This window comes from Malania oleifera, chromosome 12, assembly GCF_029873635.1.
Source record: "Malania oleifera isolate guangnan ecotype guangnan chromosome 12, ASM2987363v1, whole genome shotgun sequence".
NCBI classification, from domain to species: Eukaryota; Viridiplantae; Streptophyta; class Magnoliopsida; order Santalales; family Ximeniaceae; genus Malania; species Malania oleifera.
Window position 1 is genome coordinate 74,899,321 of NC_080428.1, and position 13,763 is coordinate 74,913,083.

Genomic DNA, 13,763 nt, shown 5'->3' on the forward strand with positions numbered 1-13,763 from the left:
CTATTACCTAAAATTTCAGGTCAATATGTTTAAGCAATTTAAGCTCATGTTTTAAAAACACCCAAGGTCCTAATGCACAATGTAAGCCTACAAGCCCACATTGAACCAACCCAATGGGTTGAAAATTTATCTTCCCAAACGCAACAGCAAAATAGTCGTAAGAGATCTAGCTTTCAAGTTTTTGTAGATGCTGGATAGCGAATTTTTTTTTCAATAACAATCCCATGTTGGCGATTCCCAACTTCGACTCAAAACACAAGGGCAAAAGTCATGGACCTCTCCTAAGGTTTGGCAAAAAGACACTTGCCTCCCTTGAGCTTTTAAAAATTCTAAAAACCTCCCCTAAGCTTTCAAAGTTCCAAGTACCTCGCCTAATGTTTGCAAAAAATACACAAATCGCCCCTTGTATTTTGCCAAAAGACCAACCTTTTGAGAGATGGTTTTTTTTTTTGGATCAAATCTTAGGGGAAATCTGACATTTTTAAAACCTTAGGGGAGATCAATGAAAATTTTAAAACCTCATGAGAGGTTCTAGTCTTTTTGCCAAAATCTCAAGAGGCATAAGTATCTCTTGCCCTATTTTCTATTAAAATATATCTTTGAATTGTCATGCCTATTTGCATTAAGTTGCAAGAGATGCAATTCAGAGCTGATGCTTGAAGCTGGACTGGCCTTAGGCCAATGATTAAATCGAGAAATGGGCTCAAATTACCTACAAAAGAATCGCAAATGGGCTCATTCTTGGAGCCAAAGATGACATAAGTAACTGGCTTAAGCTTAACAAGAGAGTTTGGCTAATCTTAGGTCAACATTTCTTGCAAACTTAAACAACAAATGCACTATTGAGCCTGACCTGAATAAAAAAAGGCAAATAAATTTTAAAACAAAAAACAAAAAAATAACCCACATGAACTTTATTTTTCCAATCTCTTCTAAAAAAATTAAATAAGTTCTATATTTTCTTCAAATTATGGAAGATAATAGACCTTGACACGGGAGGTATCTTTTTGCTTCAATTCATCGTACAAATCCTTCTGTCTCTTCAATATAATTTTGCAAGAGAAAGGCCCCTTCGCTTTTTGATTCCAAGCTCCTTACCCCATTGTCCTCGCCCATCTTCTGCTCTTTGGCTTTTCCCCACATCACAAAGTAGAACCCAGTAACGATCACAATTGCTCCAACGAAACTGCAAAAGAATTATATTACGACGGTAACATTCCTAACAGCAATCTTAAATAAAATATTGTTAAAAAATAAAGAAAAAAGATACAGAAGGAAAACAGAAAGTTTTAATAAAATAGCATAATCAGCTAAATAAACCACCACCAGCTTTGAGAAAAATTGAATGATAAATAATACCCACCTTCCAAGGTAAAAACCATCTCCTAGAAACATTATGCCGATGGCAACTGCAACAACAATTCCTATTGGCTTGAACATAGCAACAAAAAGGGGGCCCGTTCTATGGAGGCACCATGTTGAAACACCGAGTTGGAATACAGAGCCAAAAACTGCCTACATTGTCGCATATAAAATTTAAGACTGCTCAAATAATAGAGAAGGCATGTAGAGTTAGTGGGCAAAATCATGGCGACTGGGCATATAATAGAAAAAGCATGTAGAATTAGCAGGTGAAATCATCCTTGCAAAAGCAAAAGAAAATTTAGTAAAGCTGTGGAATCAAGGTCAATAATGGATTGTTAACTCAGAGCCATCAAATATTTAATTATCTTTGAGTTCTATAAACAGAAAAATAGCGTGCTTACTGAGTATAGAACTGCAAATAACCTCATGTTCGGTTTTAGGCTCCAAGCACTTGGGTCTCTTTCCATGATCAAGGAGATTATAGCAGATTGAATGGCCACAAAGAAACAATAATAGAAGACTACAGTCAGCTCTGCTGGGTATTTCTTAAGGATCAATGCCTGGAGAAATAAGAAAGAAAAATCATGACATTTTTACTAGTAACTTGTTTCCACAATCTAGAATGCTTTTCAGGACTGTACCTGTACAATAAGAAAAGCTGAAGCCATGACACAATCAGCTGTGAGCAGCAACCCTCCAATCACCCAGTTAGATTGTTGGGAGTAAAGTTGAAGAGGCAGGTTCAAATGCAAGGATGTTCTCAGAATAGGAGGGCCCTTATACAATGTCACAATGAATGCCCCACTGACTGAGGCTAGAGTTCCTATAAATTTGGCTAAGCTACTTGAGCTTCTCCATTCAAGCTTTTCCATCCTAAAAGCACCTATTTCAATTAATTTACACTCACAACAGATAATTCATTTGAACAATATTACTAGTCTAGCAACACATTAAAGTTGCACTAAACTAACATGTGGTATGGACCTAGGATTTAAAACATGATTTTGGAAAAAAATTTTAGGTAGTTAATAATTAATACAACAATAATTACAAGAAGAAACAAAGAATTAGTTCCACTAGGAGAAATTGGCTACATGAAACCTTTTTCGCCAATTTACAAAATTATAGGCAATTTTTTTCCAACAAATTTAGGACTATTAAATCCTCACTCACTATATCATTTCAAGTTATTTTAAGTCTACCTCAACCCCTTCTACTACCCCTCATAGTAATTAGCTCATTCCTCACTACTGCACTATTTGGCCTACATTTCACATGCCCAAACAATGTGAGCCGCCCCTCCCTTATCTTATCTTTTATAGGAGTTATGCTGAAATTACCGCAAATTTGTTCATTCTGTAATTTATCTTTTAGCATTATACTATTCATCCACCTTAGCATTCTCATCTTGGCATCTTTTACTTTTTGGATATGTTGTTTCTTAGTTGCCAGACATTTTAATCCATATAGCATATATGGTCTTGTAGCCTTCCTGTAGAATGTCCCTTTTAATGTTAATATAAAATTAGTTTTTGAAATTTTTGTACGGAGGAAGTTGAGAATGGAATGAAGCTCTTTGCTTGATCAAACACCAGGACAATTGTCCATCAAAGAAGCAGAAAGCTAGACCCCAACAAGGAGAAACTTTTATTTGCTCCTGTTCCTAAGATGAGTCATGCCTTCACTTTATCTTCAAGAACAAATAACGTAGCACCTTCAATTCCAAAGAGAACAACAATGAACAGAAGAGCCGAGACACAGCACTATAAAAAGAAACCAGATTACATAAAACACTCCTCAAAATAGCTTAAGAAAGATTAAGAACCATACTAGCCAAGAAGCTTTTGTCAAGGCCTTATTTTTCACCCATCTAAGCAAGTCAACTTTTAAAATTCAACTTTACAATGCAATGGTTCCAAACTCTACTTTGGCATAAAAGATGTGGGCTCTAACCTAAGAACTGAAAAGAGGGGAGGGGGAGGGGGAGGGGGAAGGGGGGGGGGGGAGAAGGGGTTTAGGGAAGAGTTTATTCTAGCTAGACGGGAAAGGGTGACTTTGATGGAAGCCTAGAGTGAAATACAAGCTCACTAACCCTGACTAAAATTATCTTCAATGTGGCAACTGGCAAGAAGAGCCAATTCAACTAATTCATAGATTGATGAACATCTTAAAAAATCCAAGAAACTGTAAAGCCCAGCCTTCTCCCCTCATCCTCCTCCTCCTCCTCCTCCTCCTCTCTCTCCCCACAGAACCCCCCACCCAAAAAGGGCAAGAGAAACTTTTTTCTTTGGGTGCAATAAGGAGACAGAGAGAAATCGAATCTCCTACTTCAAAAATGAGAATGACACTACAGCAGTTGATTAAATCGAGGACTCCCAAAACCAAAATACTAGGTGCTCCATAAGTCAATAAACCCCATGAGTCCACCCCATGCTAACTACTTAGCCTTATGATTGGCACAACAATAAGTAGCTAGGCCTTCCTACCTCTAAAATTCAATCCAAAAAGCACTTGCAAAGAAGAATATTTGCATTGGATGAATTAGTGCATACAGCCAAATCAACTGTATTGTGAAACTCTTCTTGAAATTAAGTGTCAGATTGCCATCTTAATCTCTTCTTGTCATGGAAAAATGATAATACTCGAGGAAAAAACCCAGTATTCATTATCATAAACTAATGGCAATAGTTTCATAATTGAGCAAAAATTGAAACCAAAGGATTAGCTGAGCCGAAGTTGCAGTTTCATTAATGACCACTGAATAGTAACCATCATAACATATCATAAAATGATTTAGCAACCAATATAAATGGTGGAATAAAAGGTCGTCAGGGCACACAATCAAACTACGAATAACAGTAAGCAGAAGAAAGAAAAACCTGAAAATGATGGCAAGTAGGAAGGTAATAGCTGGAATGAGGTTAAGCATAGTTGTGCCAAGTGTAGGGGAGCTCAAATTGATACCAGCATAACCAAATACCTGCGCAAAGCAACTGCAAAAACCAAACATCAATTACAAAACCTTCACCGAAAATAAACACAATTCAATCAACCCACATCGCAATTTCAGACGTAAGACTATTGCAGCTGCAAAATTGATATACCTACCCCAACACACCAAGCAAGAAGAATCCGCAGAGGAGACGGAAGGTCACCGGGGGACGATCGGATCTGCAAATTTAAATGACGGTGAAAAATTAAGCAAAGAAAAGGGAAACAGAGTAGAGAACGTGCTACACATGAGATTTTTTAGGGGTTTTAGAACATAGTACTACTGATGTTATGGATTATTTGGCAAGCAAAAGAGCAAAGGAGAGAGAGAAATAGAGATTGAAAGAGAAGATGGAGTAAAACCTGTGGAAGAGAAACGAACAAGGAAGGAGAATAAGGGAGGCGAGGGCATTAGAGTAGAGGACGAAGACCAAGCTGCTCATCCCATTATTCATGGCTTCTTTGCCCACTTCCATCAATCCCACCTGAGCAACTTCCGCCATCACCATACCCACAAACGGCAGAGCTTTCTTCATCTTCTTCTTCAATCTCTTTCTCCCTCTCTCTCTTCTTCTTCAACAGCTCCTCTATTGTGCTACTACTTTTTTTATTTTTTATTTGTGAGGGTATCATGATGATGACTCTAAATAAATATTAGCGATAAAAATATTATTTATATTAAATTATAAACTTTAAAGATTCATGTAATTAACTTTTAATTTGACCAAATAGTTTTATAATAATAACAAAAAAGGGGTACTCTAGTGCACAAAATTCCTACGTATGCGGAGTTCGAAGAAGGGGTGGACAATAATAGATTTATAGTATGCAATCTTATTTTACATTTTTACAAGAAATTATTTTTACACTTCGAACCCATGACTTTCAGATCACACGACAACAACCTTACCCATTGTTCCTAAACTCCTCTTCAATTTAATAATGAGAATGAACACAGTAAAAAAAAAAAAAAAATACATATTCACACATAAGATTCCGAATAGTTAAAATAATTCAATATTTAGAGTCAATATATAGTTCAAATTAAATTCAGAATTTTTTATAAAGATCAAAATTAATTTTGTGTTTAACACTTAGCACTCAACCTTTTTAAGCCCCCCCCCCCCCCCCCTTAATGATCAAAAGTTTAATGAACCAATCATTCACGTTCACTAAAATTGTATCTATGAGCGGATAGTGACATTTTCATCCTCTCATTTGATGGCACCTAATTTCATCTGCATGTTTTCTTTCTAGTCACAAATAGCACGTTAAGAGTGATGGAAGGAGATGACATGAGAGTTGCTATATGAATTCCAAAAAATTACTCGGAATATAGTGTTGAGGAAGAAAGCGTTTTGAAGGGGAAGGTGGAATTGTTGGAGCATGGAAGAAATTACTGAACAGAGATGAAGGACGGAACAAATTTAATAATAGTCGAAGAGATGAATTGCAAACGTGACCTTGTGTCTTAGGACTTGGCGTTTAAAGGGCGAGAATTTTCATGGTCCTAATAGATTCCAGTTCACATTGCAGAAAGAGAAGGAAGCGGTTCACTGCAGGGGGAATGGTCAAGTGCGGGAGACCTGCAGATTTTATATATATATTGCACAAGAAAGGAATGGGGTTAATAGGCGTCGGGGAAGAGAGAAAAGGAAATTTTATAATATTAACTAATGGCTCTTGTTATTTTATAAATGATTATTTGTTATTAAATTGAATTTTTAATTTAAATAATATTTTAATGAAAAATATTTTTTTATGTTTTAAAATTGAGACATAATTTTTTCTATAGTAAAAAATATATATTTGAAAATTTTAAAAGTATTTATTTTTAGTAAATGGTTTTGCTTTAAATGTTTTATAGGGTTAATATATATTCAAAAGTTAGTATGACTTTTTTCTTGACACTGGGTACTTTTGTTTTGATGATAAATGTCCTTAACAAATAAAATAATTCAACATTCAAATTTAAAGGCAAGCTCAAATGATATTCAAAACTTAGTTAGCACATTCATAACAGTATTTAGGATTAAATATTTAATGTTTAATTTTATGAACACTCCCTTAATGTTCCTCACTCAATGTTTATTTTTGTCAAGGATATGCTTAAAATTTATCATGTTCAAATCAAAGCTAATAGCATAAATTAAGAGAAAATTTTAATAAGAATCAAAAACTTTTTCTTTTTTTCCTTTTTTTTCTGTGCAATATTAAATTGTATGCCTTTTTTTTTTTTTATAGTTGAAACTTTTTCCTCTTCTATCCACTCTATTTTTCCAATGTTGGACAAAATCACAAATAGAATTCTCGACAGTGACATATTTTAGAAACATATCAATAGTTATATAAAAAAAAACTAAATTTATGTGCATACCTATTATCACTTATCAAATCATTAAAATAGAAGTAGGCATGAAATCTTGATCTAATACATACACATTGTAATCTTAGAAAAGTGCACTAAAATTCAAATGTTATTAAAAAAATATTTTAATGATAGAAACAAATTTGTGTGTGACAAGGTTTGAAAACCCACCACACTTGCAAAGTGGTGAGTATGATTTATTTATAGTGAATTGAGGATTAGATGCAATAACTACGTATTAATTACATACTAATTTAAGAACAAATAAAATGGAAAATATATACTAAATTATTGTCCTAGAATTAAGGCAGATCTTCAACATGATCCTCAAAGAGAGGTCTTGACAAACTTTTGGTGAAGATGTCGGCAACTTGCAAATGAGATGGTACATATTGAGTGCAAAGTTTTCCAACAAGAATAAGTTCATGAAAAAAGTGATAGTCCAGTTCAACATGCTTTAACTACTTGTGAGAAATGAGATTGAAGCTCAAGAACGTTCATTTTTCAGTACATTTCACTATCAACATTTTCCTCCATTTCAAATCTCATATCTCAATTCATATTTTCAATAATCTCATTTCAACTTTCACAATTCATTTCATCAATTCAATCATCACATTTCCATGTACGCATTTCAATATAAATCGTATGTCACACAAGTTTTCATCTTATATTTATATCATAATAAATTTCAAGTAAAATAACATAATTCCATTTTCACATAATAACTCATCCAGTATTTCTCAAATCAACTGTAATAATTTATTCCTCTTACCCGGCTTACTGAAATTTCACTAAACACTCAATTTTCTACACCCTTCGGTGATTGTAGCCCAAAACCTGCAATACATATTTTTTCTAAATTATTCAACATAACTCCCAGAATAACTTCCATTTAACACCTCCTACATTTCATATACTCCAAATTAACTTAAAAACCCCAAAAAACACCACTTACCCAGGTTTTGGGATGGTGTCCCAAAACCCCAACTTGAAAATCTGTTTCACGTATGTTACAGAAAATTTTCCCAAGAACCCTATGGTGGTTCCTGGTCATCAATCCAGGCTTTAACGGTGCCGGAATCGAAGGAAGAAAGGAAGAGGTACATGGGTTTGCATGAGAGAGAGAGAGAGAGAGAGAGAGAGAGAGAGAAAGAGAGAGCGAGAGAGAGAATTGTGTCATTAAATGAAAAATGCTCACGGGATCTCCTTATACGTCCACTGTAGAAAAAACCGCGACGATTTTCTCTGACCTTCAGAAAATCGTCGCCAATTTTCTATTTAACCGGCCCAATAATTACCGTTTACCCTTTACTAACTCGCAGTAAAACCCCAAGACCATCACTGGTTTTCTTCCTCCAGAAAATCGTCGCTGGTTTTCTCCTTCATTAGCCAAAAATCCCTTTTTCCCAATTTTTTTTATTATTTTATTTCCCGGGTCTCTACAACATCCCATTATACATATGTAACTTTTCATTAGCTTGAGGTGGTTGTGCTTGGTTCTTCCGAGCGAGCTTTGATCTTTTCTTTTGGAATGTTCACTTGATCTTGTGTTTGCTCCAATATCTTCATGTGTTGTTCCTGTACTAATTTGATATGCAAAGATTAGTTTAACTCATAATCACTAATAAGTTGTTATCATCACAATATGTCATTTAAGATTATGTAGCCACTAAGGCTAACAATTTTTTCACAGTTTATTTAATATTTAAATGTTCTCTCTATTTTTCTTAAAATCAAGAAGAAGCATCGGGGGTTTAATTCTAGGTAGATACACTCACGAAGCCAGCGGAACTTGTAGATGGTGAGAATTTACTCTGTGAGCCAGCGGGAACCGTGGATGGTGAGAGTTGGCTCAGTGAGCCAGCGGGGGCCATGGATGGTGAGAGTTTTCTGTGAGCGAGCGAGGACCGTGGATGGTAATGGAGATGTGTCCCAGGGGTTGGTTGGTCGAACGTCCAACTGATGCAAGGAAGTCGTGTCTGCATTCCGAACTTTAGTTGATCAGCGAGACCTAGGGAGAGGACGCTGATCCGTAGGTTTGGTGCCGCACTAGGGGATCCGAATGGCTTGTTGGTGGTTGGAGTTCCCATGTAATCAAAAAGAAGGATGATAACTTCATTTTATTTTCATTCTCCCACCCTCTCTTTAGATTAAAATTGTCATACCAATGTACCATTGCCATTTTCACTTGGATAAAATAAATTTTTGAAAATGACAATGCAACGATTGAATCCTTAAAAATACATAGAGACCCCTTAAATGAGAAAAACCCTTATTAATAGTTAAATTTATAGACATGTTGATTTTTTGTCCTTCTACACACATTGTTACTGAATTTATTTACGCATTATGAACATATAGCTTATGTGTATATGTGTGCATGTAAGAATACAAGTACTTTTACACCTCTATATTACACTTGAATAGTAGCAGCTTTGGTTAGATTAAGTTAAGATTAGATGATATTTGGATCAGATTAGAATAGAGGTGTAAATGAATTAAGTTGATTTGCTAGACACTCAAACTTGGGTACAAATCTACTTTAGTTCAAGTTGACATGAAGCTGCTTACTTGAGTAGTTTGATAAGTTAAGATTGAGTTTTATGATACAATTCACAAGCTTAATCGAGCATTTGTAAATAAATTTTATTATTTTATATTTTTATAATTGATATAATACATGTTTTGTTGTCTTTATTTAATAACTATATTTTAAATATATTTTATACATGTATTTAAATTAGTTTACAATTAAATTGAATTTAATCGAGTCAAACTTAAGTTTTAAAAATTTGCACCAAATTGAGTTTAAGTTCAATAATTTCAAGATCAATTGGGTGGTTGTCTTGGGTTGGGACTTGTACCTTAGTGCTAAGTTCATGAGTTGGATATAAGCGGGCTCGAACCGTTGACACCTGCCATAAGATAAACCACCGCCTCTATGGTCCCGATTGATTTTACCATAGAAGCTAACGATAGACAATAACTTCCCCCCCCCCTCCCCCGGAACACTTCTCCAATCGAGGAACGCATTAGATATTTACCTAAGCCAGTAGGTCCTTGAGTGGATCCTACGTTAGCCCCAAGACGCTGGCTAATCGTGTCTTATTTTTGAGAAAGCTGTAATTCATAGACAAAAGGCACGAAAGGAAACTACCCAACAACTAAACTTGAAAAAGGCTCCAACAAGGCTTCCCAATTTTCAAGTTCATGCTCAAATCTATATGCGCAGTGAAACTAAAATAAAATTTACAATATAGAATGACTTTAGGAAATACAAATGGAGTTGTGATTTAAGTCATGAGGTTGTGGCTTTAAACTAATAAAATAACAAAACTACTCTTGATTGGAATTTTATTTTTAATTTTATGAAATTGTTAGATATTCCCTATTTGATTACGAATGTCCATCCTTGTATAAAAATATTATAAATTTATTTTTTATAATCACTCTAAACTCTTAATTGTAAAATGACTGCCCAAAAAAAAAAAAGGACTTCTCTCTCGGTTTTTCTTTTACTAAGAATTCTAATATAATTCTATCTTGGGATCCCAATTAAAATTTGAAACTCCTTTTTTAATATCTCAAGCTCGAAATTTTGGTAGGAATAAGAAAGAAATAAGATGGGAAATAAGTTACTTGTCTTTGGCTGAGCTTCCAATCTTAAAAAAATAATAATAATAATAATAATAATAAATAAATTCAATACTAATATATTCTGTACAGGGCAACATTGAACCGAGTCCCATTTCATGGAGAAACACATTTAAGTTTTAAAAATATTTTCATATTTTATTCCTGCCTACTGCCTACTGCCTACTGCCTACTGCCTACTGCCTAGCCCCAATCAAATGCCACTGCTCTTTTGTCTCTTAGCGGGTGGAGCCAACTGACGCAAACCTATCAATGGTGATAAATTGATAATACAGGGGAGGTCAGAATTTGGCATTTCTGCTTCGGTCACCAGCACGTATCCCCTTGACATTCGCCTCAACTCACTGGCCCACACTACGATATTTCCCTCCCTTCCGGCCGACGGATTCTTGTTGGATCTTGTCGGAGAGAGATGACAGGTTCAGGGGTGACGGCGGCGATGATGGCGGTGGAGTGTCTGGAGGTGGGCTCGCACACGCTCAGTAAAGCAGCCATGAGCAGAGGAATGAGCAACTTCATCTTTGTTCTCTACGATAACGCCCTCGCTGCTCTCCTCCTTGTTCCTGCTTCCTTCTTCTTCTACTGGTCCCGCCTCTGCAACTCAACGTCTTTCCTTCTTCAATCAAACTACACTTTCATACACGCATTTCTCTCTTTCTATTACTCATTTGCAGGAAAAGATCTCGTCCCCCACTCAGCTTTTCCGTCGTCTTTAAAATCTTTGTTCTCAGCGTTCTCAGGTACGTTCTCTGGCCCAATTGCCTTTGCTCCGCTGATGGATTTTGCTTTTCCTTGGAAAAAGGGGGGGGGGGGATTGAGGAGTAAACAGCAACAAAACAAGATGGGTTTGTGATCAACGAATCTAGTTCTTACTTCTTAGTTTTTTTTTTTTTTTTTTTTAAATTTTGTTTTGGTATCAAATTTTGGGGGACTCGTGATTGGTGGTTTGGGTATATGTACGTGTGCAGCTGTCCCGTGCAGATTTTCATGTCTCTTGGGATAAGGTACAGCTCGCCAACGTTGGCCTCAGCAATGACCAATCTTGTCCCAGCTTTCACCTTTCTACTTGCCGTTGTTTCCAGGTGAATGCGTCTCTCCTTAGCTCCTCAGTCTCTGTTTTTAGTTTTGTACAAGGCTAGAAGCCTCCTGCATGCTTGAAAATAGCTCGAGTTTTTGTTGTTTTAAAAATTTAACGCCTTCATGATTTGATTGAATAATGCTGATAGCTTTTTTTCTTAATTCCTTTGTGGTTATAGAAGAACAGAATTGGGGTAACTATTAGTTTTGGATTATGTCAACCAAATATTAGATAATATCATCCTTAATGGTCAGAGGTGCATACATGAAATTAAAATGGCATGATTTGATATTTACTTTTGTTGAATTCCCACAGCTTTACCTTGTCTTAACTTTGATGCCAGGCAATTCATAAGTAAAATTTCCATCGCATATTATATTCGAAAAGATGAAGTTGTGGCCTGGAATTTTGAATTTATGTTGATCTATTTCATCCACTAAATTCAAATTCCATAACCCACATCTTGGTGTAAAGCATAGAACTTTATTTACTTGCCCTGATTTATATTGAATTAAGCTGCAGTTTTATGGCCTCTGGGCTCCACGGAGATGGGCATTCAGATCCACTGGGCTGAACCATGTAGTATAGAGTTGATGTTACAAAACTTTGGCATTCTTAAATAAAATTGTTTCTCAAGTTTCATGAATAAGAGGTGTACCTAATCTAATGGTTGCCTTTAGGATGGAAAAGCTGGATCTGAGAATCCAAAGCAGCCAAGCCAAGACCCTTGGCACCATTGTGTCAATCACAGGGGCCTTGGCTGTGTCTTTGTACAGAGGCCCGCCAGTGGCAATTTTCCCCCCATCATCTAACTGTCTCCATGAACATCTTGTGTCCTCTCCATCAAACTGGGTCATTGGAGGCATTTTCCTTGCAGCTGGTTGCTTCTTGCTCTCCCTGTCGTATATTGTTAAAGTAAGCCCAATTGTTGAAACATTCTAAACTTTTCTTGGAGGGCTTACCATTTCTTGATTAAATTTTACATTTCCAGACTTGGGTCATCAGGGACTACCCTGAAGAGCTGATGGTAATAGTCATTCGTTGCATTTTTGTTGTCATTCAATCTGCCCTAGTTGCCCTATTTGCTGAAAAGGACCCAACTGCTTGGAGACTGAGGCCTGGTGTGGAGCTCATATCAATTGGGTATTCTGTAAGCATAAGCACATCATACTATTTCTGTGACTTCTTGTGGGTCTATTTGTATGTAATAATTTGTTAGGCCTGCTTAATCACTAGGCCATTTTTTCAACCATACTTCGAAGTGTTGTTCATATGTGGGCTTGCCGGAAGAAGGGACCTGTCTATGCAGCCATGTTTAAGCCACTTAGGATGGTCCTTGCCACTGTTGCGGGGATTATTTTTCTTGGGGATACTCTTCATCTCGGAAGGTAATTTATGTTCCTGTTCTTGAATTTGATTGCGTGATCGTGAAACCCTTTGACCATGGAACATATATCTGTATGGAAGAAAGAGCTTCAAAGACTCACTGAGAAGTAATCACAGCTCTTTCTTCTTTAAGTACGTGGAAAACAACTAAAATTGTTATCTTATGTCAAATGCTTTGCAGTTTGGTTGGTGGGGCCATAATAGCAGTTGGGTTTTATAGTGTGGTCTGGGGACAACACATTGAAGAAAAGGCAGTTGAAGTTGGTGCACTCTCTGGCTCTGAATCATCCTCTAGTAAAGCCCCTCTCTTGCAAATCGAAGACATGGAGATATAGAATTTCTATTTTAAAGGCAAATCATGTATTGCATTACGTAGCATTTACAAATCAGTAAAGCACTAAGAAGCAGTGGTTTGTCTGTCTATTTCTGTTGTGATGAATAATTGCCAATCTATGTTCTTTTAAAGAGTAAACTTTATGATTTCAAGAGGCCATCTCTTCTTTTCTTCTTTTTCTTCTTTTTCCCCCCTTGGGCTGGGGTTAATTGAGAACAAGCCACATTGCAAAGTTGGGACATGGTGAAGTGAGCAATCTATGTTGGAGATGGTCTTTATCAGAATGTATTGAAAAATTCTATTCATCACAAGAATTTTACAATAATTTTTTTCTTTTTGGAAGTCTTTGCAGGTAGTCCGACCATGTGGGCATGCTTTGAGATGAGCTATCACTTCAAATGCCTTGAATTTGATTCATCGCAATTGAGATCGAACTCATATTTAAATGGACACTTGTGGCAAAAATTGTTTGACTAGATATTCAAGTGGTAATTGATCAATTTATGATCAGGCTTTCTTATTATAAAAAGAAAAACCATCAGTCAATGAAAAATATGGGACAATTTCAAGTAAGGTGTAAATTC

General features: G+C 36.0%; 2 protein-coding genes across 3 annotated transcripts; one reads left to right on the forward strand and one right to left on the reverse strand.

Annotated features, from left to right (window-relative positions):
• Positions 1 to 720: 720 nt before the first annotated feature.
• Positions 721 to 5,001, reverse strand: LOC131144371 (WAT1-related protein At3g28050-like). Its single transcript, XM_058092979.1, has 7 exons — positions 4,720 to 5,001; positions 4,474 to 4,536; positions 4,245 to 4,358; positions 2,007 to 2,238; positions 1,767 to 1,925; positions 1,364 to 1,515; positions 721 to 1,186 (listed from the first exon to the last, which is right to left on the reverse strand). The coding sequence occupies exons 1-7, from the start codon at positions 4,890 to 4,892 to the stop codon at positions 1,018 to 1,020; spliced, it is 1,062 nt and encodes a 353-aa protein (XP_057948962.1). The 5' UTR covers positions 4,893 to 5,001; the 3' UTR covers positions 721 to 1,017.
• A 5,672-nt stretch (positions 5,002 to 10,673) lies between these two features.
• LOC131145077 (WAT1-related protein At3g28050-like) lies at positions 10,674 to 13,521 on the forward strand. 2 transcript variants are annotated; one of them, XM_058094140.1, is made up of 7 exons: positions 10,674 to 10,966; positions 11,056 to 11,121; positions 11,350 to 11,463; positions 12,140 to 12,374; positions 12,451 to 12,609; positions 12,696 to 12,847; positions 13,027 to 13,521. In XM_058094140.1, exons 1-7 carry the CDS (start codon positions 10,794 to 10,796, stop codon positions 13,178 to 13,180), a joined length of 1,053 nt encoding a protein of 350 aa, XP_057950123.1. In that variant the 5' UTR covers positions 10,674 to 10,793; the 3' UTR covers positions 13,181 to 13,521. The 2 variants fall into 2 exon arrangements, with proteins under 2 accessions (XP_057950123.1, XP_057950124.1); XM_058094141.1 differs by lacking the exon at positions 12,140 to 12,374 and having other exon boundaries at positions 10,674 to 11,121; positions 11,363 to 11,463.
• The last annotated feature ends 242 nt before the right edge of the window (positions 13,522 to 13,763 follow it).